This window comes from Lagopus muta, chromosome 10 (genome assembly GCF_023343835.1).
Source record: "Lagopus muta isolate bLagMut1 chromosome 10, bLagMut1 primary, whole genome shotgun sequence".
In the NCBI taxonomy this organism is placed as follows: Eukaryota; Metazoa; Chordata; class Aves; order Galliformes; family Phasianidae; genus Lagopus; species Lagopus muta.
The window spans coordinates 1,916,761-1,944,135 of NC_064442.1; the positions used below are offsets into that span (position 1 = coordinate 1,916,761).

The 27,375-nt window shown below is 42.9% G+C and overlaps 3 protein-coding genes and 1 non-coding gene across 5 annotated transcripts in view; 3 read left to right on the forward strand and 1 right to left on the reverse strand.

Annotated features, from left to right (window-relative positions):
• Nucleotides 1-1,093: 1,093 nt before the first annotated feature.
• On the forward strand, nucleotides 1,094-8,622 carry TIPIN (TIMELESS interacting protein). Its single transcript, XM_048956577.1, has 8 exons — nucleotides 1,094-1,226; nucleotides 2,205-2,362; nucleotides 3,182-3,275; nucleotides 4,076-4,151; nucleotides 4,561-4,683; nucleotides 5,173-5,236; nucleotides 7,441-7,638; nucleotides 7,979-8,622. Exons 2-8 carry the CDS (start codon nucleotides 2,227-2,229, stop codon nucleotides 8,134-8,136), a joined length of 849 nt encoding a protein of 282 aa, XP_048812534.1. The 5' UTR covers nucleotides 1,094-1,226; nucleotides 2,205-2,226; the 3' UTR covers nucleotides 8,137-8,622.
• Nucleotides 5,959-6,094, forward strand: LOC125698502 (small Cajal body-specific RNA 14). Its single transcript, XR_007379209.1, has one exon. It is a non-coding gene; the product is annotated as a small Cajal body-specific RNA 14 (non-coding RNA).
• Nucleotides 8,623-9,284: 662 nt separating the features above from the next.
• DIS3L (DIS3 like exosome 3'-5' exoribonuclease) lies at nucleotides 9,285-24,058 on the reverse strand. Of its 2 annotated transcripts, XM_048956564.1 has the most exons (17): nucleotides 23,844-24,058; nucleotides 21,633-21,786; nucleotides 20,801-20,929; nucleotides 19,746-19,881; nucleotides 18,737-18,913; nucleotides 18,009-18,087; nucleotides 16,927-17,106; nucleotides 15,973-16,142; nucleotides 15,062-15,223; nucleotides 14,137-14,384; nucleotides 13,540-13,632; nucleotides 12,161-12,694; nucleotides 11,344-11,498; nucleotides 11,070-11,245; nucleotides 10,693-10,838; nucleotides 9,818-9,992; nucleotides 9,285-9,743 (listed from the first exon to the last, which is right to left on the reverse strand). In XM_048956564.1, exons 1-17 carry the CDS (start codon nucleotides 23,971-23,973, stop codon nucleotides 9,423-9,425), a joined length of 3,165 nt encoding a protein of 1,054 aa, XP_048812521.1. In that variant the 5' UTR covers nucleotides 23,974-24,058; the 3' UTR covers nucleotides 9,285-9,422. The 2 variants fall into 2 exon arrangements, with proteins under 2 accessions (XP_048812521.1, XP_048812522.1); XM_048956565.1 differs by lacking the exon at nucleotides 23,844-24,058 and having other exon boundaries at nucleotides 21,688-21,786.
• A 499-nt stretch (nucleotides 24,059-24,557) lies between these two features.
• Nucleotides 24,558-27,375, forward strand: part of MEGF11 (multiple EGF like domains 11) — a 270,520-nt gene continuing 267,702 nt past the window's right edge. Inside the window, exon 1 of the mRNA XM_048955929.1 lies at nucleotides 24,558-24,631. The gene's annotated coding sequence lies outside the window, so the exon portion shown is untranslated. The remainder of the gene's footprint in view (nucleotides 24,632-27,375) is intronic.

Here is a 27,375-nt window from a genome sequence, read left to right on the forward strand (position 1 = left end):
CTCATTTTGCAGATTTTCTCTCCCATACATCAAGTGTAGCATAAAACAGACAAAGAGACAAAAATATAAAATAAGGAGCAAGTTTCCTGCAGTTTTTCCACTGCAGTGCACACGGAAATGAACATCTAACATAATGAACATCAGCACCTAAACCAGAAAACAGAAGTGTTTTCTAGAACCGAAGCAAGTTATTCTATTTTCTCTGACTTATTATTCCATCAGCGTGTGGCCACTTATTCACTTCCTGGGGAAAAAGAAACAGCCAGCACTGCCTGCTGGAACCGTTCCTCACCCGACTGGAAGCACAGGAGTGGAAAGCGCCACCTTGGCCACCCAGCACAGCTGCTAATTAAACTTATTGATTAACCCATTCAGTAAATATGGGGGGTTATGTAACGCTGTTCTCCTCCACAGATTTTAAATCATCCTCTGCTTTAATCCATGTGTCATGTTTTATGCTTTGCAGATATACATACACACATGTCGTGCGCATTTTATTCACGTCAGGCTCGGATGTATCACAGACACCTCGTTGTTAAATATGTTTTAATATAAAGTGATCGTTGCGTTCAGCACAACACCCTCCAAGCAGCCTCGGGTTTCCCTTAATTGTATGACACACATTTTTATGGAGTTGGAAGTTAGCAGCACCTGATGTACAGCAGTGTTTGCGTGCTTATTTCTGTGTGCTCCAACCATCTGAGGAAACTTCTCAGATCAGCCCAACGGATTCATGAATACAAGAGATGCTCGTGTATTTGGGAATGCACGCTTTCAACCCAGTTAAAATCACTCCGACTGAAGGGGAATGCATTTATTGAGTACTTGAAATTGATTTGGTCCTATTAGGGGGAATAATTCAATCACCTGAATCGTTACCTGCGATGAACTCAAGGTAGAAGAGAAAACCAAAGTTCCGTCCCCAGGAGCGGAGTCACCACACAACGCAGCCCCGCCCTGCCATTACCTCAACCGCGCAGCCCCGCCCTGTGGATTTGGCGCCAAAAGCAGCCCAGCGCAGCTGCTGCGCATGCGCTCTGATTTCACTCGGCCGGCAGCCCCTCTCAGCTTGGCTGTGCGAGATCTCGCGAGAGCTGCGCGATCCGCCGTGGCCGCCCGGTGGGGCCGGAGGCGGGAGCGGCGGCGAGGCCCCGTGTGGCGCTGAGTGACTTAATCGGGCTGTGCGCGGAGCTCTCCGCCCTCCGATTTGGGCGTCCCTTAATCTGGTAGGAGAGTCGTCAGGGTCGGAGGTGTGAGGGGAGCGGGGCCTCAGTGGTGGTGCGGGGGTCGCGCCGCGCGGTCTGGCCGTGCCGGGCTCCCGTGGGATGTCGGTGCGGGCGGAGCCGCCCGGGTGTCCTGTGTGTGAGTCCGTCTGAGGGGAGCTTGTCCTTAAAACTGCTTTGTGCTCAGGCTGTGAGGAGCCCGGGGCGTCCTGAGCCTGAGAGGAGACCTCCGGCCTGCAGGTTGAAGGGACGAGCTGTAAGTCGGGGACCCGCACCACGGCAGACTTCGGTCGCTGAAGTGCGAGTGGAAAGCAGCTGTGTTAAAAGCTGAAATGCTTTTGGTGTGTGTGTTCTGGCAATGACCCACAGCCGCCACTCCCAGGTAGCGAAGTGTGAGAAGCCTGTACCTTACTTGGCTCAGCAGTGCTGGATTATGTCATCCTCTTGCATAGTATCTGCTACTTAATTTATATAACCTGCCTTCTGGTTGCCAGACCTTCCTTTGGAAGAGCTAGGTCTCATATAGCTGATGTTTGTCTGTTTCTGTGTTAGTTTTGTTGTTGTTATCTCCTTTTCAAACACTTCTGATATTTCATAGACTTGTTAAGGCTGGAAGAGGCTTCCAAGACCCCCAAATCCAATCCCAACCCACCCCCATTGCGGCCCTGACCACATCTCCACTGTTGTGGAATTCTGGAATGCCTCCAGGCACAGTGACCCCTCCGCTCCCTGAGCAGTCAGTGCCACTGCCTCACCACTCTTTTGTGAAAGAAACATTCCCCATTATCCAATCTGACCCTTCCCTGATGCAGCTTGAGGTCATCACCTCCCATCCTATTGCTGTTACTGGGGAGCAGAATCCAACTCCCACTTTACCACAATCTCCTGGTAGGAGGTGAAGAGAGTGATGAGATCTCCCCCGAGCCTTTCCTCCCAGACTGACCTATCCCAGTTCTCTCAGCCCCTCTTTGTTTCCTACAGGAGAAGGAAGTGAAGTTAATCCATGGCCATGATAGATCCTCTGGAGAACAACTTGTTTGATCTCCCTGATTATGAGAATACAGAAGATGAAACATTTCCACCTCTCCCACCTCCTGCGTCTCCAGGAAACGATGTTGAATGGGCTCAAGCTAATGGAGGTGAGAACCCTGTGAACCCTGGAGATTTTTCAGTAGAGAATGAAATGCTGTGAGATCAGTTTTGTTGGAGTTCTACTTCACTGCATTGTGAACCCAAGTTACTTTATATTAATTGTATTTGTAAAGTTCTTGCTGCAGTCCTGTGTGGAACAGGTGAGCAGAAGGTATGTAATTGCTTGATGTAAGAAAAGGAGAGATCTAACTTCTGGATGTCTGATGTTTAGAGTTGCAAAGTCTTAAACAAGAAACCAGTGTGATAGTAAGTAATTGCTGGTTCTGAGGTGGAGGGATGATGGTGCCTTATCTGCTGCAGTCAGAAGCACGCGTATTAGCCTGAGTCAAAAGGTGAATGGAAGCTGATTCCTAGAAGGCTCACTGATTGTGTTCATACGTAACCTCTTTCTCTGTTATTGGAGGGGATGCTGGAATTCTGGTTCTCCCAGATATCAGTGGGAACTTTGGGAAACGTAGTAACCTATGACTGTTGTTTTTTTTCAACTCTTAAAACTGGCAGTGTCTACTCGATATATTTTCATCAGGAATGCAACATAAAAGTTCTAAGACTACATTCCTTACAGTAGAAATTTTCCCTCTGTTAGAGAAGTTCATTCTTTAGTATACTTCAGAGACTTGATTGACTCCCTGTCAGTCACATGGGAGAAGTTAGATGAAATATGCAGGCATTTGTTTGGAGTAGTATTGCAGCAGAGTGCTTGTGACAGTTATCCTTTTGGTAGGGTAGGATCCTAAGTTGTGTGGTGGAATTCTAGCTGGTGCCATTTGTGCTGTGTGCTTACAGTATGTCATGTTCTTTGTTAGATCCAGATGGGAACCAGCAGTCGGAAACAAAGGATTCTTCTGCAGCTGTGCGGAAAGCAGTTAAAAGATCAATACCCAAACTGGATGCTCACAGGTACTTTTGAACTGAACATTTGATAGAGCTGGTGCATGGCTGTGATCTCTGCTTGCTCATAGCTAGTGCCTGTTGCATGCTCTACCTCAACCTCTTCTTTTTTTTTTTTTTTTAACTCACCTGCCCATATAATACTGTTTTTAGTCCTGACTTTGTCGAGTTTTGCTTGATACCTGGTACCTGGCTCACAACTTGGTTAACAGATTTTATTCCTGCATAGGACTCACCCAGCTGTATCCTCTTTGTTTTGTTTTGTGCCTCGTATTGTGGATTTCTTTAATTTATTTCAAGTGCACTTCAAAACAAATCCTCAGTACACTGATGTCTGCAGGGTGTGCTGTGTAATTAATGCTGACACCTGACTTGCATCCAAAGTAGATAAACTGTCTGTAAAGGACTTAAGTATTTTCCTTTCTCTTATCACCAAAACTGGCTTAAGCTCCTCATGAGATTAGAAAATATCTAAGCTTCAGGTATGTTATGTTTTAAAAATACTGTTGGAGTCTTGGGTTGTTATCTATCAAGTTTTACATGGCCAATATAGGTACTGAAAGCGATTGTTCCATTTTCTTTCCATTTCATCAAAATCCAAAAGCTGCCTGGGCTCTGGATGTATCTGTTGTGTGTTTTCAGAAACTCTCGAGTCTTACAGCAGCCTTACTTTCTGTGTTTTCTGATTCTCTGTCTTTCCTGAATAGATTTCTGTAGCTCTGGGTGATAAGAGGGAATGTGTGTTTACTCCTTTGTTTTCATTAGGAGAAAGCTGGATTTCAGGTAATTCTGCCATTGCATGTTGACAGGTTGGTTTCAGAAAGAGGACTTCCTGCCTTAAGACACGTGTTTGACAACGTGAAGTTCAAGGGTAAAGGGCACGAGGTAGGACATGGTGAATTCTGGGGTGTTCACTGGAAGATTAGCTTAAATGCACAGATTGCTGCCTGTGGTGTGGGGAGGATTGATATCAAACTCTGACTAGACAGCAGCCTTCTAACAGTATTTGGGCATGTGCTGCTGTGGTTTGTAGTTGCAAGCTTAAAAAATATGCATGTGCTTTTCCTGAGCTCTTACTGCTCGTTTTCTCATAGCTTTAAATTGCACTTACATACTTGACTGTAGGATGGAAGATTACCCAAGCATTCATATTACTTAGATTTTCAAGAGATTTTCAAGAGATTTTCAAGCTGTGGGTGCTTAGTGTTTCCAGAAACATTACTATAATGTTTCCCTCTGGAGTCGGCTGATTTCATCAGCTTCTAACAGCTGGATATCTTGTTTCATGTTCAAGGCAGAGGATCTGAAGACACTTCTACGACATATGGAACACTGGGCTCATAGATTATTTCCAAAATTGCAATTTGATGATTTTATTGACAGAGTAGAGTCTTTGGGAAACAAAAAGGAAGTTCAGGTATGTATTGTTCCTGTCGGTTTGCCTTCGTGCAGTGCTCAGCAGTGTGAGGAGTTGGCTTAGGAGAGCAGGCGCACAGCAGAGGATTCAAGTTATACGTACTGCTAAGGTGTGTAATGTATTCCAGTAAATTGATTTCATCCTCTCATGCTAAAAAGCTACTTCAAGTGTTTAAGAGTACATTTAAAGATTACTGCTTTATAGGATCTCCTTTAACAGAGCGTCTTTACACAGAAGCAATCAGAATAGAAGTGCAGGAACTTATGATTAAACTTGGACTAGGAGGCTCATGAGAATGTTGCTTTGTGTGGTTAGATGACAGAAAACAATCTTGGTACTTAAGTTTTGGGTCGAACAGATGAATGAAAGAAATATTATTTCAGAATAATACAGCATAAAATTGGGAGCACTGTTAAAAACACATCAGTGTAAGACAAGATTTTTCTTTATAGATGACGCACCACTGTTGTAATTCTTCCTCACTTGCAGACCTGCCTAAAACGAATTAGACTTGATCTTCCTATTTTACATGAAGACTTCACAGCTAGTGAAGGTATGTTTGTTGTGCTGTCAGTTCACTGCTTAAAACTTTGTTTCCCTTCTTGCTAACCAGAAGTTAATGATGGTGGTACATTTTCCTGTTGTAGCAGATATTGCTGAGTCGTCCTTTCAAACCAGGCTTATGTAGAACTTAGTGCTGTAAAACCAAACTTGGAATAAAATGCTGCCTGCACAGAGGAAGGAAGTGGAAAGTGGGTGTTATGGAAGTGTTTATCAGTGGCATTGTTAGCAATGTTCTTCCGGAGAAAATCCTGAAATCCACCATTCCTGCAGTTACCAAGTGAATGTACTCATAATTTGTACTTCATGAGCGTGCAGTCTGAAGAGTCTTGGATCTTAGTATTGCAGAAATGAAGAGTTGAGCATGGAGTCTATACTCTGGTTAGTAAGTATAGTTAGTGAGTATAGTTAGTGAGGTTGGAGTGTTGAGTCCCTTACAGAAGGACTCAGTAATGCCTATGGGTACTGCTGTGTATGGACTGGTGTTGCTGTATGCCTGCTGTTGGTTTTTGTTCTTCTTTCCTATTTTTCAGAAATAAACAAGCTTTTTATTCCAATGAAAATGAGAGAGGGAGAGGAGCAGAGTTCACCCAGTAGCTTGGAAGGAACTTGTAGCAGAAATAAGAATTTCTGTAGCCTTTCCTAATGTCCATGGCAGGTGTTTATACATTCCCTATTCCCCTGTGGGCAGTGCTTTTGGGTGGCTGATGACATGTGGCTGACTTTGCTGTTGGCTGCATTTGCTAGACATGGAATGCAGCTGTGAGCAGCCACAGACAGTGAAGTGAATGGTTCCTGCCGACAGTGTCTGTAGAGCGATCAGATCTTCTGTGCGATGGTTCCATACACCTGTGTTACAGTGCTGGTATATTCTTGAGCCACGTTAGCAACTGTATGGCTGATAAGAAAATGGTACCCTGGGCTCCATCAGCAGAGGGGTGGCCAGCAGGGACAGGGAAGTGATTGTCCCCCTCTTCTCTGCTCTTGTGAAGCTCTGTCTGCAGTACTGTGTCCAGGTCTGCAGCCCCTGGTACAAGATAGACAGAGCTGTTGGAGAGGGTCCAGAGGAGCCACAAAGATGGTCAGGGGGCTGCAGCACCTCCCCTACAAAGACAGGCTGAGGGAGCTGGGCTTGTTCAGCCTGGAGAAGAGAAGCTGCGTGGTGACCTCATTGCAGCCTGCAGTACCTAAAGGGAGCCTGCAGACAGGAGTGGAGTCAGCTCTTTAAAAGGGGAGATGACAGCAGGACGAGGGGAAATGGTTTGAAGTTGAGGGAGGGAAGATTTAGGTTGGATGTTGGGGGAAATTCTTTACAGAGAGAGTGGTGAGGTGCTGGAGCAGCTGCCCAGAGAGGCTGTGGATGCTCTGTCCATCCCTGGAGGTGTTCAAAGCCAGGCTGGATGGGGTGTTGGGCAGCCTGGGCTGGTATGAAATGTGGAGGTTGGTGGCCCTGCATGTGGCAGGAGGGTTGGAGATTCATGATCCTTGAGGTCCCTTCCAACCCTGGCCATTCTATGTAAGTCACCAGCTGAAAAATGTGAGTGGCTGTCCTACAGCTTAGAAATAAAAGCTCAGAGTATTCTAATGAAGATCCAAACCTTTTGTCAGCTAACTTCTCTGTTCACAGGCTTAATGTACTGCAGAGGCACAAACGTAATGGGCCTTGGGTGCTCCTCCAGGAGCACCATGCTGCTTTTGTTGGTGGGTGAAGTTTGTCTAAGGGAATTAGGCTGCCTTTATTTTTGCGTGTGTGAATTCTAGCAAATGAGTAAATCTCTGTAATAATGCACAGTGAATTTAAAACCATGTCTGTGTTCAATCTGTGATTCCTGTAACTAGTCCTTCTGCTTCCCGAAGCAGTGGTAAGAAAAGAGTCTGGCCTTTCAGTAAGAATTGCCTGACCTTACTGTCTGTTCAAGCTTCAGGCACAGCTTGCAAGTGTGAACTTTGTGCATTTGGCTTCTTCTGATTTGTTTTACACTTTGAACATCAAATATATGCACCTAGAGAGAAGACTGCAAGTTAAAACAAAATTGCACAAGGATCTTTGGCTCTCAACAATACAACTTCAAAATGTAGAACATAATCAGGAATTACGTAAAATGCTTCTCTGATAGATATTTGGTGGAAGGTCTGCGTTCAGTGGGATGCTTCCTGCTCTTCCTGACCCTCTCCCTCAATTCTTTTTTTATCCAGGTGCTGGAGGTGGAAGCAATGGGCTGGATATGGCCCCTGAAGATGTACATTCCTTCTCTGGGAGCACAGGAGAACTGGATTCTCTCCTGGGTACAACTCTCACTGAAGAGCAACAGCAGCGAATCAAGAGGAACAGGCAGCTAGCCTTGGAACGTAGGCAAGCGAAGATGCAGTGTAACAGCCAGTCCCAGCATGATGGTAAGCAGTTGTAGTTGTGTGTGCAAGCTCAGTGGCCTGAGAGGTTCTGACAGCTGAGCTGCTGAGCAAAAGGTCCTTAGTACTTCTCTAGAGAGTAGAAGGCTGTAACTCCTGAACTTAAACTGCATTCCTGTAGGTAGATCCCTGTAAGAAGTCAGAGCTGCTCTCCCCAGCTGTGCCAAGTGGTCACAGCCTGTCTCTGGTGAAATGAGACCAACTTGCTGGTCGTTCTGGAGTTGGCTTTCTTTGAAGACTGTGATTCAGGCAACAGACACTGCAGTCATCAGGCACGCAGCAACAGCATTTTCTCACTGAAAGCATTTTGTTTTTCCTTTATCAGAGCTCTCTCCCAGTTACCCAGAAGAGGAGCTTAACATCCCAGTTGCTCAGGATCTGACTGGTGCTGTAGAAGACACGCAAGTTACTGCGGCCAGTGTTGCTGTTACAGGAACTGAAGACGGAGAGAGAGAATTGCAGTGTGCCAGAGAAAAGCAGTGACATTCCTCATGCTTTGAATGACTTTGTTAATAGGACCCCAACTCTAGGGGGGTCTTTAATAGGACCCCAGCTATTACTGTTGGTATTGAAACATTGCTGGCTTTTTCCAGTCTGACTCCAGGAGTTTCAGGAAAGCCTTAACTATTACATCTGTATAGCTGGTCAAAACTGTTTTCTTGAAACTGCAGTGAATTGCTCCCTGCATTGGAAAGCAGAACCCTGTTCTTCATCTGCATACGAGACTTTCGTCCCTTTACTGACGTTGTTTAGGAAATGGGTTTTCTGGCCAACGCTGACATCTTTCGGTTGATGTCAAACTGAATTTAACTGAGATGTTAACTGGTGTGTGCACGTCTTTAGTGGAAGATATATAATAGAGACTAGTGCTATACTTGAACAGGAATCTGGGATATTTTTTAACTTATCAAGTACCTGTATTTGTTTCTTATGAAATGGAAGTAATTAAAGTTCAGCAGTCAAACAAATTTTTGTATGAGGCTGTTTAAACTCAACTTCCCAATTTGTGCAAGTCACTGCCAAGTACATCATGTTTGGGCTTTGACCAAATTAAATTTGACCGAGATAAAGTCTCACTTTATCTGATCCTGTTTTCTGGCTTGAAGCTCTGCACTGTTACAGAACTGGTTTTTTTTCCCCCTCTTCTGCAATAGCTGCAGCAATTCAGTGTGATCTTCTGCTCTGTGGAATGAATCTGGTCTCGAGGATGACAGCTGTGCTGGAGCCCTGAGGATGCTGATCCAGTAGCACAGAGCAGACTCGCTCAACCCAAGCTGAGGCCCAGTGCAGCACATAAAGCAGGGGACACGAGTTGATGTCAGCAGGTGTTACACAGTGCCTGCTGTGCAGCTGGGAAATTGTGCTTAAGGGAGGGTCTGGATTAGTGTGACTGAATTAATTTAGTTTAATTAGTTTAGTTTAACTTAAATTTAAATGAATGTAGGTATGAGTTAAAACTCAGTATAGTGGAAAAGAACCACCAGTTGCAGTGAGTAGGATGGATGGTAAAGTAATACTTCAGGCTTAAGAAACTAATGTATGGAGGACAGGGTAAGCAAGCTTTTTTTTTCACTGAATGACAACCGAAAGGATTCACTACACAGGCTTTAGTCTGGAAGGTAAGATTTATCATGTGTAAAATCTTTGTTGCATGTACTCATATTAAGATACAAAGAATTCTTATTTAAAATACACAATTTATCTCATTAAAATTACTTATTTTAAAAATATACTTTAAAAAACTGTACAAAGTAACTGTAAGCAGAGCATCAACAACTACACGTGTCAGCTGAGACATCCAACAGAGCCCAGTCCCTGATCTCCTCCAGCAGCTGGTATAAGCTAGCTCCCTTTGTCTGGCAGTACTCTTGGTACTCCAGGCACTGTTCCTCAATTCCTGCACTTCTTGCTTTTTCCTGGGCACGCAGTGCTGCTGCAGACTGACTGACTGCTCTGACTAAGTCAGATTTCACCACACCAGAATTCTTCTTGGAAACTTCTGTGGCTGAACTCTGGCACGGGCTGTTCTTGATTATTTCAAGTTTGATTGTGTCCGCGTGGCAGCGGGAGGTCTGCACAAGTATTTTCACCTTAAAAGCAATTTCAAAATCACTTAATTTGAAGAAAGCAAAAGGAAATAGCATGGTCAGAAATAAGTACTCACTGTAATGTGATCGAAGAGGCTTAACGTAACTGATTCTCCATCGGTTGTAGTGGAAGTAATTCTATTCTGAAACCGTTGGAGTGACCCAGGCTTCCACTCACAGCTTCTCTCACCTTGACAGGAGAGGACTAAGCCTTCCTTGTTTTTCATGTAAGCAGCACCTTTGATTCCATATCTACAAAAAAAAAAAAAGCAGAAGTGCAGCCATGAGGGTAGAAATTCTTCAAAAACCTTCTCAGTTACCTTGCTGGTTTGAGAACCAAAGGAAGCCCAGCTAGGGTTATATGAAAGCAAAATTAAAAGGGCAAACACTGCAGCCTGATAATCCTGCTTCAGTGATGTTTCTGACAGCGCTCATAAACAACCTCACAGTATGTAAGAACAGGATGAGACAGCAACTGAGCTTTTTCAAAAGCAGCAAAGCAGAAATGAAGGTCAGTAACCCATTATCTTATGTGTTGGATGGAGCCCGGAATGCCCAGCTAATGGAAGAAGGGCAGTGTTGCACAAATGTTCAAAAGAGGTTCTCAGCCTGCTACACCACATCCTGGAGTGAAAGGAAGGAGTGCTGATGAATGCATGGTCTTTTTACTTGAAAATTTAAAACTAAACTACTTTTTCTCCACTCATTGTTCTGTCCCTGCAACCAAAAGCCTTTTAATGTTCTGAAATAAATAGACTATGTAGGATAGCCTTACCCTTTCTCCATAGCAGCTCCTTTTCAGAATTAAAACAGAAAAATCACTACTTACAATCTACGGAAAATCTAAAATGCAGTCATCAGTCAATGCTTCCTTTCTCAAGGACCAGAGGTGTCCTCACAGCATTCCAGAAGCAACTGATTTTAGTCTCAGCCCAAGCTCCACTCAGCTTACCTTGGCACAAAAACAAGCACCCCATTTGTTCGAATTGAGTAGATAACTCCATCTGCTATGCAGCGCTCATCTGTTTCTGGGCTTTTGTCTTTGAAGTACATGCATTGGAAGAGTTCAGTAGACTGTTTCTGAGCATGCTGGGCTGCCTGCAGGCGCCCCCCACAAAAAGAGAAGACAAAAGGACAGGTAAATATTCTAAAAAGCCTGTATGGCTGTGATCTTTATATATTTTTCCATTACTTTTTCCCCAACCCCCTGAAAAAAAATCATATCTAAGAGGAGTGCTGCAATGTTGTCGTACCCAGAAGTCTCAGTAGAGTGGTATCCTTTCTCCCTGGGTAGCATGCAAACACAGACACACACAGTGACCACCTTACCCTGTTCCTGTTATTAATGTGTTTGCACAATTCCTCGAGATCCTTGTTACTGAACAATTTATCCTTCACATCCTTAGTTTCCTTCAGAGTTGCTGCCATCAAGAGTCTGTGGACAACTATATCAGCATATCTTCTAATAGGAGAAGTAAAGTGAGTGTACTTATCTAAAGCAAGGCCTACAAATAAAAAAGGAAGCAATAATAAGCAATCAAAGCAATCAACTCCTCCTGGCAGTTCAGGAATAACAGGAATTTCATAACGAGTGACAGGATACCATAATGATGAAACTCTTCCTCAGAACAAGAGCCGGTTGAGAAGTACAATGCATTTGACATTGCTTGAGTGGCCATAGATCGCAACAGCCTATTTACAATTGGATCCAGTGGATCATCTGCTTTATCCAGGGATTCAGCCAATGCTTTGTTAGACCTGTTAAAAAAGTGTTAATTCTGAATAAAATTATGTTTCTCTGATCATAGTAATAGGCTACAGCTAAACTCCTGCATTTTGGAGAACCAGAATCTAGAGTAAAACCCTCTTTTGTCTGGTACAGGGTGGATGCTGAGCTGGGTATAAGTGTGTTCTGTACAGGAGAGCACAAATGCTGGAAAGGTGGCTTCCAACCAAAAGGCTCTGCTGACACACCTCATGTACTGATATCTCTGTACCATGAGGCTTACAGTCTTCTCATAGAACAGAGTCATTATAAATTATTCTGTATCTTTTAAAATTACATTGCACAGAATTAGCTTGGTTTAAACCCAGACTTTTATGCTACTATTACAGGAAATACAGTGCAAACAATGCTATTACAGACCTTAACTGCTACTCAGGGACTGACCAAATTCTCCTTAGGTGTGTCTAAAAATGATTCAACTACTGCCATTTTCAGTCCAGCCAGTAGAAAGAAACACAGCCATCGCCTCTTTAGAGTGTCATTTTACATAAAGGTTATGGTTAAAGAAACAAATTAAGAATTGCTAGTGTAGTCTCTATTAACATTGATATTCAGAACAGTAATGGTTTGTAGTAATAACATAGTCAAGCAGTTAATTGCTCAACTGATTAAAGTGCTTAAGCAGTAAAAGTACCGTGTGTCTATTGAGAAACCTTTGGCACTGGCACATTCTTGAAGGTCAGTAAAAAATTCCTGTCGTGGTGGAGGATGTTGGCGTAACAAAGCTTGATGAGGAAAGCTTTCTGAAATCTTTTTTGCCACCCAGTGGTTTGCAAGGATCATACATTCTGCTACAGTCTCATGCACTTCCAGTGGCTGCTTGGGGATGAGATCGTGAATGTTTTGTTTATCATCCAGTTGCACTCGGATTTCTACCCCTTCTAGTTCCAGAGCACCGCAGCTGTCCCGCTTAGCTCTCATGTGCCGTGCTATATCCGTGAGTTTGGATATTGCCCAAACCAGTTCAGACAATTTCTTCTCTCTTGTTCTTTCATCCAAGTCCTTGAGTTCCAGGATATCATCAGCAACACTCATGTCCCCATCTAACAACCCCTGTGCTACTTCATAGGCCAGCTTGTATGCAGATCGAATGATGCTTTTGTTGTAGCAGACGCTCAGTATCTCGAATGACTCTCTTTCTAGTTCCCACAGGACACTTACAGCATACCTTAAAAACAAAAATCACAGTTCTTTAAACAGTTCTGGTTGACTTAACATTTAACATACAGATCTCATCCTGCGCTGATTTTCTTTGCCCATCTGTTTTAAAGCACCATTATGCTGCAGTAGTTAATTTCAGCTTTCTATGGCTCTCCACTACTTGGATGACAAATAGTAACAAGTAATTCTGAGCCCATGCATACACAGTTACTCTGTAACAAGTGATGAAACATTTTTTATTTCTGTGCATCCACAAAGCATGCACAGTCCAACTGTGGAACAAAATTCATAACTTTTTTTTAGAGAAATCAATTAATTATATGGTGACAGAACTGGTAGGGGCAGCTCAAAAGCAGCACTGACAATCAAAGAGTGGGGGCAGAGCTGCAGAAGAATAACCATCCCCTTTGTTCCCAGCAGCAGTGCTGAGTTAAGCCCTATAAAACTGAGCAAGGAATGACAGCTGGATACCTCACATTTCCTGTTGACTCTCACTGAGAAAGTCATCACCATGAATAAGCACTCACCATAACTCTGCTGTCTGAAGATCTCAACAGGGCTAACAGCCAGGAAACCTTGTTTTTGTATCAGATTTATTCTGTTAGTAGTTCATTTCATAAAAAAAATCAGCTGCATTGCCACAATCAAACAAATGGCATTTTGGCAAGCTAAAGGATTACGAAGCGTGCACCTCATCTAAATAACGTAGCATTAGAAGCTATTTTTAAGCATGCATTATTCTTTCAGTTGAAGATTTGTAATGCAAAGCATGCGTATAATTAGTGAACAGATAATGGTAGCAATAACTAAATTGCAAGAATTTCTATCCTCAGACATGTTGGCAAATCTTACCTATCAACTCCACTGAGAAGAGAGCATATGTCAGCACTCAGCACTGAGGGCAGCATGTCGTAACGACGGTCTGCCAAATAGTAAGTTGTGGCCCTGAAGAATAAAACACAGGTCCTGTTCTTCTGTTTGTCCCCCAGGCAGTTCGCAGTGCACCCACAGTACCAGCAACACAAGGCACGCAGCACGGTTTGTTACTAAGGGTATTTGCACACAGCAGACAGGTGCAGTACTGAAATCAAATTATTTAAATATTACTCAAGTCTAAGTTTGCTTTGCTCTGAATCTCCGACTTCCATTAACGAAAGAGCTCAGGCTGTACAAAATGCACCCATTTAACATGATAGCAAACATTCCCTTGGATATTAAGTTTACACTTCATTGTGCCTACAATGAACAATACATTTCATAATGTGATTCAGAAGTTTGAGCTCCAAACAGTAGTAATAACAGAAAGAAAGAGTATGTGGCATATTAACACATGGTAAAATATTGAAAGTAGGAACTTTCTCAAAAGAATTAACAGAACTTCTCGGTGTTTCCATAGGGTGGCCTCACCTTCAAGCTCCAGGCAGTTTGTACTTTCAGAAAATACATTACCTTGCTCTTGCCTCAACATCGGTGTAAGAATTTGCTGCCACAAAATAGGTTACATCTGCAATGTGGACACCTAGCTCTAGATTCCCATTAGGCAGAGTTCTAACGGACAGTGCATCATCCACATCTTCACAACCTTTTGGGTCAATGCTGAATATTAAGTGCGTATCTCTCAAGTTGAGACGTTTTTTTTCCTCCTCTGGATTCACTTTCCATGGATTCTTTGGAGAACTCGCAGGCATTTCATTCATCTGTACAAAATATTATTGGTGGACATACAGTTATATCTTTCCAAAAAAAAGAAGCCAACAGATGAGATTGAATTTCCTTTTCCTTCTCTAATCTGGTAATAGTTTTGTGTTGGTAAGCTTTTTCATCCTGACAAATTCCTCTTTCCTTACATTTCCAAGTCAGACTGGGAAACAAAATCTGAAAGTGTGCTACAGCTGCTACTGTTGTAGGGATATTGCAGCTGTGGCACACAAGCACTGTGTGCTGTTTCTTACATGCTTTTAGCTTTTTCTTCAGTTAACTGTAGGTGCAATTGAAACACTTCTGTGACAGCTGGCTGCTGCCCTGGTCAGAAACAAAGGTGTAAGACAGTGATTTCAACACGTCTTGGCCATTGCAATCAGTTGTATAAACACATTTAAATACAATAATATCTTAAAATTTTACATCAAATTAGAATTAAAAATTTGTAATTCTCTCCTGTTCATGAACAGGTTATCTTAAAATCCCTCTTGATGTGAGAATTTAGTGTCCCTAAAACCAATGCCGTCCAAATGCAATTCCAGAAAAACACTCTATAAATAGTTTTCATTTTTCAAAAATCTGGAGGCAATTAATGCACTCAGCTCCAGAGGGCCCCCTCTTGGAGCAACGAGAGCCTGCAGGTGAACAGAAAACGTTCATCGTAAAGACTGACCTGAATTTCTGAGAAGGGAGCAACAGAAATGCTGTTCTCCACCAGAATAGCTGCTATTTCCCCTTCGAGATCTCCAATTCTTCCTAAAACTCTCACAAAGTGTCCATTTGGATATACAGAAGTTGATTCCCAAGAATCAATGCGCACAACAACTCTGTACTCCTGCAACGACACAATTCTTCTGTTAAAACAGCCATCTGCTCCTGGCAAGCAATCAACATAAACACTTTTCAGAGGCAAACTGTAATCCGAAGAGACCGACAGCTCTAAGCATCTTAATAGAAAAGAAAAATAAACCCACAATGAGAAGCATGTAGCTACTTAGAACTACATTTCTTTCCTGACTGTCAATGTACAGACAATCTCTACCTCCAGGTATATTAAAAAACAAAGGCAGAACCAAGACATAAATAAATATTCTTCACAATCAGAATTTACTTGTTAGCCTTTGCCTGTGAAGTACTTAGCATTGCAAACTAAAGACAGCTGGAATGAACAAAAAACAAAGATCTCTCTTCTTTCTCCAGCAATGGCAGGTCAATCATTGCAATTTGTTACCAGCTTACTGAAAAGCCCTTCTCTGCACTTTCACCAGAGTTACAGTCAGTGATCCAATAAAGGCATAGGGGTTACTAGTATGACCTCAGTTTAGCAGAAAACAAAGCACAAAACTCAACAACCCAGAGTACCTGGACTATGGCACAAATTCAGAACTCAAATACAGTTTATTACCTGAAGGTGAGACAATTCTGTCAGGAACTGAACACTTCCTTATGTTGAACTTGAACTGCTCTTACAAACTTAACTTTACTAATAATTCTTTATCTGTCTTTTTGCCTTGGAAAACATCATCAGAGCATATGACTCCCATCATACAAACACAGAACAGAGAAATACTTCTTTCAGATTACCTGCAGTGCTTCTGCTTGCTGGGTACTGATCCGGATTTTGGGAATTCTGTAGTCCCAAGGTGTTACAAGGATTTTCTGAGCATTTCTGCCTTGGGACTGGCTCTCTTCTCTAGAGGGGAAAGTGACCACATAATCCCTCCAGTTCTTTTGAATGATTCCAACAACTTTACCTTTTAATAAGGAACATTTTCAAATAAGTTTCCATAGTACAGAATGTTAGACTGTAATAGGAGCTGGACACTTCTCCACTTACTTATTAAAAATCTTTATCATTAATTGTTCTTTAAAATCAAGGAATCAAAAGGATGTTGTTGTCTTTTACATAATCAACAGCGAGAGCACAGGACACAAATGCACACCTTGTAAATTGCTCTGTATCCTAATGTAAGTTAGTCTCTTGTAGAGCTGTAAAGAATGATAGTGTGTATTCAGGTAGCAAAGTATTTGAGATTTAATCCTCTAGGCCAAGATCATCTTAGCTGGCAGCTTTCTCAACTAGAGTCAGTCTCCTCATTCAAGAGATCTGAACCCCAAATGCCTTCTATAGCAATGCTGGATTCAGGCTGACGTTACCATCTACTGTCAGCCTTTGCAAACATCTTTGCGTTGTAATATTCCTGTTTTCAGTCAATTGTAATCTTCTCAAGTTAAATGCTTAAACTCAATGAATGTAAAATTCAGTACTTTAGGAATTTGTTTAGAATAAATGAACTATTTCTGAAAATAAAATTAAAGAATGGAATTTCACATATAGTAAAAAATCCAGTGGCTTTATTTCAGGGCTATGTTAGAATGCTTTCATCTGGCATAAGCACTTGGAACTTAGTATGGTATGGTAAATGTGACAGTGAAAGAAATCCAAGCAAAAGGACTCATAATGAAGACTGCAACACACATCAGACCAAGGAAGTGAGGTAATCCTAATAAACCATTGCATAATTTGATCTACTTTACCTGTGGGCATGGGATCCCCAGTGGTGTCTGCAGGTGTTTTGTCCTCAGTCTCATTCTCACACAGGGCAACAGTCCTTCCTTTCCATTCATGGGAAGGGAGTAACTCCACTGCTACCACATCACCATGGATCGCACGATTTCGAGCTCTGGCCCCATAAATAAGGATGTCACTTTGAAGCTCTACATTGAAAATAAAAAATAAATTGAACTACTAATTCCTCCACCTCCCTTGGCAGCATTCTGCTGAAATAATAGTTCACAGAAAAGTATATTTGCAATATGACCTCTCTCCAAAGGCAGTACTGGCAAGTAATTAACACTGCAAGAAAATTAAAATCTTTCCCTCGTTTCTTAGAAGATGAGATATTAATTCTCAATGTAACACAGCAGAAGCTAAGATGAATTCGCTGTTCTTAGGCAGCAGGTTTAGAAACACACAGAACAGTTAAACTGTTGAATGAACTGCTGCAGAATTCTGGGCAGGATTAAACAAGTTTTTACTAAAGGGTTTGTATATAGAATAGTGTAGGGACTTGCAGGAACATTTGAAAGTACTTATTAGTGAAAACTGGAACAGTGCGAGTGCTGTGCGAGGACAGTGTGCTGCTCTTTAGAAGGTATTTATTACTAACTCATAGCAGAGGGACAATACTGGTGATCTGATCTGAAAGGCATTTTTCCTGTACGATCACAGTGACCAGCTCCCTAATCCTGCAAACGCTTATCTCAACAAATGGGTGCCATCTGAAGTTTGAGCAAAGCACAAAGGTAACGATTTGCATCAGTATTCAACTTCAGAAAAGCTCTAGAGAAATCTGCCAGCAGGACAAGAGTCCAAAACATGGCAAAAGGTACTAAGAATAGGGGATATGCAGCACGTTGTTTTCTTGGAAGGCTCAGCCTCTGGATTAATGCCCATCCTCCTCTCTGGCTTGTGAAAAGAAAACACAAGCATGACAGTATCTTAGCTTTCATCTTGTGTAATATCTGAACAGCTACGTATGTGTCTGTGGCTACATGGATTCATGTGAAAAGTGCAGGCAGTGCTGAGAAGTCACTGAATGCTTTCTTTGTCTTTTCACCTGTTTCTTTGCTGCCAAATCCCTGAAGTCGAACAAAAGCTTCCAGTTGTGCTCTGTGCTTATTGACATTCAGTGCACCCTAAAAGTAATAAATCAATAAAAAGAATGAAAGAGTCACACCTCTAAGTAGCCAACTTGAAATAAAACAAAGATGTGCTTACTTGTACTTTTGGTTGCTATTTAGGTCATTTTGGACATAACTTTCTCATAACTGTTTTCTCTACACAGAAAGAACAGACTTTAAGTGCTCACTTCTAGGAAAGAAGCACAAATTCTTTAAAAAGCTCATTTTTAAGCTGGTGAAGAACCTTTTATTCAAAGCACAGGCAGTGTAAGATTACTTTTACTGCCTGCTCTAATAGCGGAGATTAAATATTAAGAAAGAAAGCTCTATTTTTTCATATGCTATTTACACCTTGCTCGCAAACCTGTCAAGCAAAGAACAAATTACTACCTCTGATTCTTCAGAATCAAAAGTCAACCTAGAGGAAGATCCCCAATAACAAATTTTCCTTTTTCCTTCTCCATCTGTTCACAAGATGAAGTACAGGAAATACGTTGAGAATCCAAATCCCTTCCATCCTCTTACTCTTGCCTTCCCAGAGTAACTTTATTTCCCTCTTCCCACCAATCCATGCTTCTCCATCTAATCAGTCTAATTCAGGCAACTAAAAGAGCAAAGCACAGGACTGCACTGTTCTGTGTATGATCTCTAAGTCGCAGTTTACCTGGATGTACCTCCCAGATTTGATCCCAGCCTCCAATACTTCCATGGGTAAGTGCTCAGGATATTCTTTTCCATTGTTTTCTTGACTTTCAATCTCCCGTTCGCGCCGAGCTTGAAGAATCGAGTCAAAGAGTTCATGGGCAGCCTTTAAATCAGGCCAAAAGTTATCCAAGTAGTTCTGTGTGCACACATATGGACAAAAATGAAAGGATTTAGAGGTCGCTGCTCTTTTAATAATGCTTCATTTGATATGCATATAATGGATGAGGGCAGCCTCATGCTATACTCAAACAACATTTCCAAGTGGTAACTGCCTGCTCTAGGCACCACCAATCGTTCCAGATTCATCCTGATTCTAGAATGCCACAACAAAACCATCCAACAGGCCACCTATTCTATTTACACTTTTTGTATGACTATCCCACATTAGAACTAATTTCTGTTGCCTCATAGAAATCAAACACACATGTAATCCTTTCTATATAACTTTGAGGTAAACCTTGTTGGTTTTACTCAACATCCTATCACAGCTAAACATAACCCTGCCATTCACGTGGCCTGCTGAATACAAGCAGTAACTAAATGAAGAATAAATTACCTTCTCAAACATCAGCATATCCTAAATTTGCCTCTATTGGCTATCAGACACTGTCTGAACAATGCTGATGGACATTTAGGTTACGTCTGTTTAAGGACTGTTTGCACTGCAGATTCAGACAGCTGGTTGGGATAACCACTTACAGGCTCTCAGTGCCAAATTCTTACAAAAAAAAATAATAAAACAATAGAAAGGGCTGCTGTTTTTCTTCTCATTTCTCCATTTTTCTCACTCACTATTTTCAATGACATTCCCATGACATCTTTGCTTTCTTTCATAAACACAAACATAATCATGAGGCAGCACTGCAGTACACATAAACTCTGCAATGATTTGCATGACGCATTGAGCTTTAAAGTATTTGTTTGGTCATTCTGATGAACAACAGAGGCAACCTTCAAAGGCATGTTACCTTAAAGGAAATCACAAACACTCCTTCTGTTTCATTTCCGTACTGCTTGATAGCATCTTCATCTTCCGTTACCATAACAACCGGCATCTGACCCAAGCAATGATTATAATACCAAACTGCTGCACTGTAAATACTCCTAGAAAAAAAACAAAGCCTGAAGTAAGATTTCTGGAATATCTCATTTGCTACTTGCAAGACATTTGCAGACACTGTATAAATGAGACTTTGGTTTTCACACATCAAGTTACATCATCTTTATATCTGAAAAAGAAATGGTGTGCCATGTATGAGCACTCAGAAGACACAGAAAAAGTGCTTATTTCTCAGCGTGTCCAAGCTGCAACATAACGTATTACTCCTGAGTGAAAGCTTGTAAAAATTTAGTTAGAACTGCCAGAAGTTCGGTGGGCTAAACAGGCTAAGAGACATGACATCTAAGAGGATTTGAAGTATCCTCAATCTATTTATTATGCTAAGGAAAACTTTCAAATGGCTGTCTGCACAGGAACTGTTGAGTCACGGCCTGAAGCACTGATTGAACACGTGGGGAAAGGACAGGTCAGCCCTGGGAGCACAGTGAAGGCAGTGGGACAGGAAGGGGTGGAGCTGGCTGCACCTCTCTTAGACCTCATTTAAGGACTGACTGCCACTAGGGAAGAATCTCTGGTTGGAGATCTCTCTTCTGGTGAGTTTTCCATATGAGCCTCAATCTGTAGAAACAGGTGAGTGCCTTTTCTTTGTAACACCTTTCCACTGGTGCTAGTTCCTTTGTTATTACACCTCTTTTGCTGCTATTTCACAGCCTTGATCTTTCTGATCATTACAGTGTCCAACTTGAAAATGATCTGAGAGTGTGTGTTTGTTCTCAGCATTATTACATTTTTGTTTATTTTCTTATTGGACCAATGTTAATCAATCTTAATCACAAAAAGGCAATCTAGACTTTCACAATTATTGTAAACTGTTCCAGGCCTATGCAGAGCAAAACAAAACCAAATCTCTAAATACAACATGATTATGTTATCCAGTGCAGTGCTATATAAGTTAAAGCACACCTGGTCTGCCACTTCTCCATGCTTTCTCCCTTCTCTCTTGGCTGGTAAGAGTTCTGGTGGAACTCATTAGCAAACACTGCACAATCGTGGCGAGTGTCCTTTATTAGATTTCGCAACTTGTTGTACTGTCTGGAAAACAGAAAAGATGAATATTATCTTGTGGTTTTTTTTGATAATGCAACTTATTTTTATCTGTAAATACAGCTGAAAAACTCAAGAACTAAGGTCACACACAAAGAAATGCATTTATTAAATTCCACTATTGATGATAAAGCCTAAAAAATCTATAAGCAAGCTTTTCTAATTGTGTTACAAATATTCAGATTCTTAAACACATTTGTTTCCTGATAAGCCCCCCTCAAACATTATAAGTGTGTGGGAACTTGTCTTATCTTCTCAGAGACAAGATGCTTTGCAATACACGGGTTAATGTCTCCTAAGTGCCATGTAATAGCACTGACTGGTCCTCCAAGATGAGCGCTCCATCTGTAGTACAGCAGGAACAAAAAGGTGCATAAAATCTAGTTGTGGCATACAACACTGTTTCTGCAAAGTCCTTTATTGCTGTCACAAGCCATCTGATTAATTAGTAATATTACAGGTTTAATGATTCCACTATCAAGCAGAAACTATTACAGGCACTGATGTCTATGGATCACCAAGGATCACCTTTCTTTTCCTTCTGTAAAATTAAATTACGTCTTTTGAAAGACCTAAGAACAACTTAAGCACAGCATTTTTTCTGATTTAGGGTGACTGTTTAAACATATATTGTACAAAGTCAGTAAGTTACTTCAATCTATATTAAAACAAGTTGTTATAGGACAAGTACCTGCGACCTTTTTGATGTTGCACAGCTTGACATGCTGTTTGCATGAAAATGATACCTTTCAGCTCTGGAAACTCAAGAATCTCAAGGTAGTCCTGAACGACCTTCCAGTCTGGGACAACGTAATGAGTCACATCGTCCGATAACAATTTGCCATCTAAAATACAATGCAGAGGTTAAAAATCTAAACTTCCAGATGCAATACTGCTTTGTTGAAAATAAGTGCCAGGAAATTAGAGTTGCCTCTTTTCAAAGGCAGGCACATGTATTTCTCAGATGAACAAAGCTACAGTGACTACTGTGGTACAATTCTCTGTTGCAATCTCTACAGTTTGTGACAATACCCTTTTGTTATCCACTAATGTCAAAATGTAGTGTGAATTCAATCCAAAGGAGTGAAGAACATCCAACTTCATTGTGAAAACGATGCCACTTAAAGTGCATGTAATATTGCTTTTTTCTTCTCTCCACTTTCACAAGGAAAGAGACCACAGAAAATCTCATGGAATCATTCAATAGATGCAGTGTTTCCACAGATCTCTCTATTCAACACTATCCATTTAGAGTAGGCTCTTCTCCTACATCTTTACGCATAAGAATACAGATAAAAGGAGATGTTCTCAAAGAGGAAAGGTTGAGATCTGGACTATTATCATCAACAATATTCTCTAAAGAAACTCCATTCCTTATGAGTATGCCAGCATACCAACCCACCACTGATTAAACCTTAAAATGTCACCACAAATTAATTACTAAAGATTTGATTGGGTTGGCATTAACTCTGCTGTATTTTCTGATTTATCTATTTTAGTATTATAAAAATGGTACTTCTGTAGTTAGTATAGGGCAGGGAAATTGTATTTGATAAGATGATATAGACCTTGATGTGTCAGGTTATTTTCATGTGTCTCCTCGGAACTGTTACAGGACCAAGTGTGAATCCAGCAGGCACAGTCCTGTGCACAGTGCCAAGGCTACACCTTACACTGAAGGTATAGAATGGATGATAGCAGATTGCACATAAAAAAGCTAATATTAATTAATTCAGAAAAGCATTATAAGTAAAATGTCACTCAAAGTCTTATATAATCTGCTCACACTAAGCTCTCCTTGCCTAACCCATATGTTTAGAGCACAATAACTTCTGGGTAGGCAGAGGGTGCCATTAGAGGTATCTCAAGGTGTGAATTATGCAGAGGAGGAAAGTTTGAGCACGGTGTGCAGTCAGGAATGAAAACAAATGTTCACCTTACCTCTGGGTTACCTGAAATAAGTACACAGGGATGTATTCTGGCACTGATCTGCAGCACAATTTACATTCAAAGAGAAGTTGGTCATGGGCAGAGGGGTGAGATTTTGGTCTGTAACTTATAGCCAAAAGCAGTGCACATCTCTGTGGCACCCAGATCCACAGGGGAGCAGTGATTAACTCCCCCTGACATCCTAGCTGGCACTAAAATGCTGTGATGTCCTCTGCCCTTAGGTGCTACAGGCACAGAGAACTGAAGTGACAACACCAGTGTCAGAAAGAACCGGTGCAGCTCAGAAAGAACTGAAATTCGGAACCTTTTATTTTAAGCTGATCTACAATGTGCTAAACAGCACCTCAGTACATAACAGCCTCAGGTACCTCAGAAGGTCATCCTATGCTGGGATGGGAGGCAGAACAGGCGCACTGTGCTCCGTTATGAACAGAAATACCTGTTGATGCACAACTACAGCTGCCACACGATGCTGGCTGGGCCCTGCTGTAAGCACACAGCACGGCCCGGGTTTATTACACGCTATAATCACCACCACGTAGAAATTAACACACTTTTAGACAACCTTCTGAGGAAATAAGGTGAGAAAGGCGCCTTTCCCGCTGCGCTCCGGCCTTTCAGCACCGCCCCGAGCTGTTACAGCTAAATCCTTTATCGACCAACACCTCCTTTCGGTTCCCTTTTTATTGTCCTCAACACCCCGAATCGGTACCATCGCTGTACTGGGTGCCGCCCGTCATCTCCCATCGCCGCGCATTGCCTCCTCTCCGCAGCGCCCATCCCCCGCTCCGCTCCCGCCGGTTCTCTCAGGCCTCGCCGCCCGCCCGGATCCCCTCAGCCCAAGGATCGCACCCGACTCTGGCCCAACACGGAGCGCACCGCCCCAGTTGCTCCCTCACACAGCAGCCCGCGTCGCCCGGCCCGGCCCGGCCCGTCCCCTCAGCCCGCTCACCGCGCGGACAGCCGGCCCGGCACAGCGCGCTGCGGCACGGCACGTCGCTCCGGAGGTAATGCTCCCGAACCACGCGCACCGAGCGGCCCTGCTGGCTCCGCAGCTGCAGCACTTTCTCCGTGCGGAGCATTCGGACGGCGGCAACGAACGGCGAGCCGCAAAACGGTCAGGCCGGAGATTCCGGGCCGCTGCGCGAGGGGCGGTGCAGTAGGACGGGGCGGGGCCTGAGCCGAGGGGTGGGGAGGATGGCAGGGGGCGCGCGAGAGCGGTGCAGGCAGCGCTGAGCGGGAGCGGGTGGAGAGCAGCGCTGGGGGAAAGGCGCGAGCTGAGGGAAAAGCGCGAGCAGAGAGCAAGGCAGGCGCGAGCAGAGAGCAAAGCAGGCGCGAGCTGAGAGCGGCGCTGAGGGATAAAGCGCGAGCTGAGGAGAAGGCGGGAACGGGCTGAGAGCAGCTCTGAGGGAAGGCGGGAGCGGACTGAGGGAGCGAGACTGGCTGCAGCTGAGAGGAGGCTCTGAGAGACGCAGGAGCGAACTAAGGGGGAAGGAGCTGAAGAGAAGTTGGGAGAGAGTGTAAGAAGCAGGGCTGAAGCCGAGGGCAAGCCGCGAGGGGCTGGTGCCGAGTGGGAGCTCAGGAGAAGGGTTTCCACAGCCCTGCGCCGAGCCGAAGCAGAGCCCCGGGTTGTGCTGCTCGGTGACGGGGGATGGATTCCCTTTCAATGGTGGAAAACGGAGAGATTTAGGAGGGGCAGTGGAGAAAATGCTGGAGAAGTGTCTGAAATGCCCGTGGAAGGTGAGAGAGAAGGGTCTGCTCTCTAAGAACGCAGTGCGTGGGGAGAGGCGGTCGTAGCGAAGATAGATTTGGGGTTCTATCGTTTGTTTGTAGGCAATTACAAAGGGTAGAAATGTGTTTTGTATCGGAGGCTCTGGAAGGCTGGACAAGGCCCGCAGAAGCAGCGGCTGCCTTGTTGCGCCTGCCTCGCAGCCCTGCATAGCGGCACGCGCCCGTCTGCACGGCCGTTCCCCGTTCCCTACTGGGTCCCGCCGCGAGCCGCCTCAGCTCCGCTCCTCGCTGCGTCCGCTTTTATGGCGCCCCCTGCCGGCGCTCGCTGGGCGGTGAGGCGGAGCCGCGGCGGTGCTGCTCGTGTTCTCAGAGGGGAGGCGAACGCAATGAGAGATCAATTTTTCTCGAGATCAAATAGGAAAGCGGCGGAAGGTTGTGGCACCCAACGCAGTGTTTATGGGCCCCAGTCGGTGTGCCGTAAATAAGACTGTAATGCTGTTGGTATGACACCGCGGGATGATTTTAACAATAAAAATTCATCAATATGTTCTTAGAAATGCCTCCATCGTAACCTCGCTTGAACGTGGTGCAGACTCTCCAGTAGTTGTCCTTATGAGGAAAAAAGACTGGGAAAAAGCTAAGGCAGCGTGTTGCTGTGTGTCCCTGTTTATTCCACTTGCTTCTATTTCACATATCTTGTAAAATGCGTATCTCCAGTAACTAATATTTCTAGGAAACCAGTTGGTGCCAGTAAACGTAAGTACCATCTGTAAGGAACTGGTTTGTAGAAGCCAAGTTCTCAGCATGTGAGGAGGAGGAAGTGTTAAAACTTGGTGAGAGACGACTGAAGTGTGGTCTTGGTTGGTAGTCTAGATTATTTTAGATGTATTATGTAAGCAAGATGTGAGAGGAAAGGAGAAATGGAGACCAAAATGATGGAGCTCTTGTTCAGTAGGAACAAATATAGAATAACCTGTGGTGACACAAAGGGGATGAGAAAGAACATTTGGGAAAAAAAATATATAGAATTCAGTTTGAAACGCAGCGGCTGCTCCCTGCTGTGGCACAGTGAAGAGCACAGATCAGCATGCCTGTATTGTGTCATTCTGTGACTGCAATAAAAGGAAAGTTAATTAATCGAAAGTGACTGAGATCGCTGCTCTAATTTGTTCACTGTTTTACAGAAAAAAAATGCAAGGCCTTTGGAGTAAGCTCATGTGCTGCTGGTACTGCTGAGGAGCTGCATGCTTATTTCTAACATCCTAGTTAGATGATCTTTCAAATTCTCAGTTGCCCTTCCTGTCTTGGTGTGCAACCTCTTAGGCATCAAAGTGTGTGTAAGGTTGACTCATGGAAGGTGTAGGACTGGTTGCGCTCCATCTAACAATTGAGTTTGTCCTAGTGAGATCAGAGACAAACACTTTGCTCATCTAGTAATTGCTTTTATACATGACAGAAAGTTTGCGCAGAGAAGCAAAACCAGCAGTATAACAGGAACATCATTAATTGTTTTAAAGTAGAAGTTGCTGATGTGATCTAGGTATCCGAATTAGAAGATCTCAACAAACTGTAAAGAATGAAGGTGGAATGCAGCACAACAGCATGCATTTGAAACATAGCTCTCTTCATATGATTTTCCTTTCAGTGGTTGAGAAACATGACATGGCAGACCCGACTGAAAGAAACCAGTATAAATATTTCTTTCTTTTCATACAGTATATCTTACTTCATACAGTGCTCCTTTGGAGAACACCAGTAAGTCTTGGGAAAGCTTTTGCTTTGTGAGTGAGAGAAGTCTCTTTAAAGTTCAATTACATGTTTGTTCTTACCTATGTTGGGAAGCGTGAGCCTCTGAGGAGGTTTCCCTCTGCTTGGAAAAACATGTCTGGAGATGCAGTGCAGAATTTCAATGCAGTACCTTTAGATAGAAGTTGCTCCATTTTCAGTGAAGCAGCATTTCAGATCAGTGGAAAATACCGGATTTTGGCTCAGGTTTCCCAAGATTGAAGTATGACTCATCTGACAAATAGCTGACAACAATATGACCTCAGAACTAATTTTGAACACAGAAGTTAAGCAGTGCATTATATAGGTTATTATTCATCTCTATGTGGAAATGGAGCGTGCACTAGGCAAGGACAAGTATTCAAATACAGGTGTGATGTGTTGATGGCAATGTAATGTAATGCCATTTTGGCTGCTTACCAGTATTTGTCAGTTGGGGTCACACAGATAAACCTTTGATATACCTTACTTTTGTCCTGACAAAGCAATTGCTGGGTTTTCTTACAAAAGGACTCATTCCTCAGCTGCCTAAAACCTGTTGTGATGTGATGCAGCTTTCCCTGTTTTTCTGTGTTATGAGCTGGGCTGCCAGGCAAGTTGGGCCACATCAGCCAAGTCTGTATTTACATTTAAGTTGGTGATGGAACAGTGTGTAAAAATGTGTATAGCAAATTATCCTGTGGTCATCTACTCTGTTCTATGAGTAGACAGCCTAAAGAAACGGTAAAGCAACAAAACTGAGATCAGAGTATTGGAGTCCAGGATTCATGCAATTCTGGAATCAACAGAACTCTGTAATATTTTCTTAAGGAAAGGATATTTTGATATGTTTTCTTCTCCATGAGCTCCATCACTGGAGTGGTCAAAGATGAAAGGTTTGATTGTCTTACAGCATATCTTTGAAGCTGCATCTCCTATTCTTAAAGCAATTTTGAAGCAATGGGCAGTTCAGTATCTGCTTCTAATTC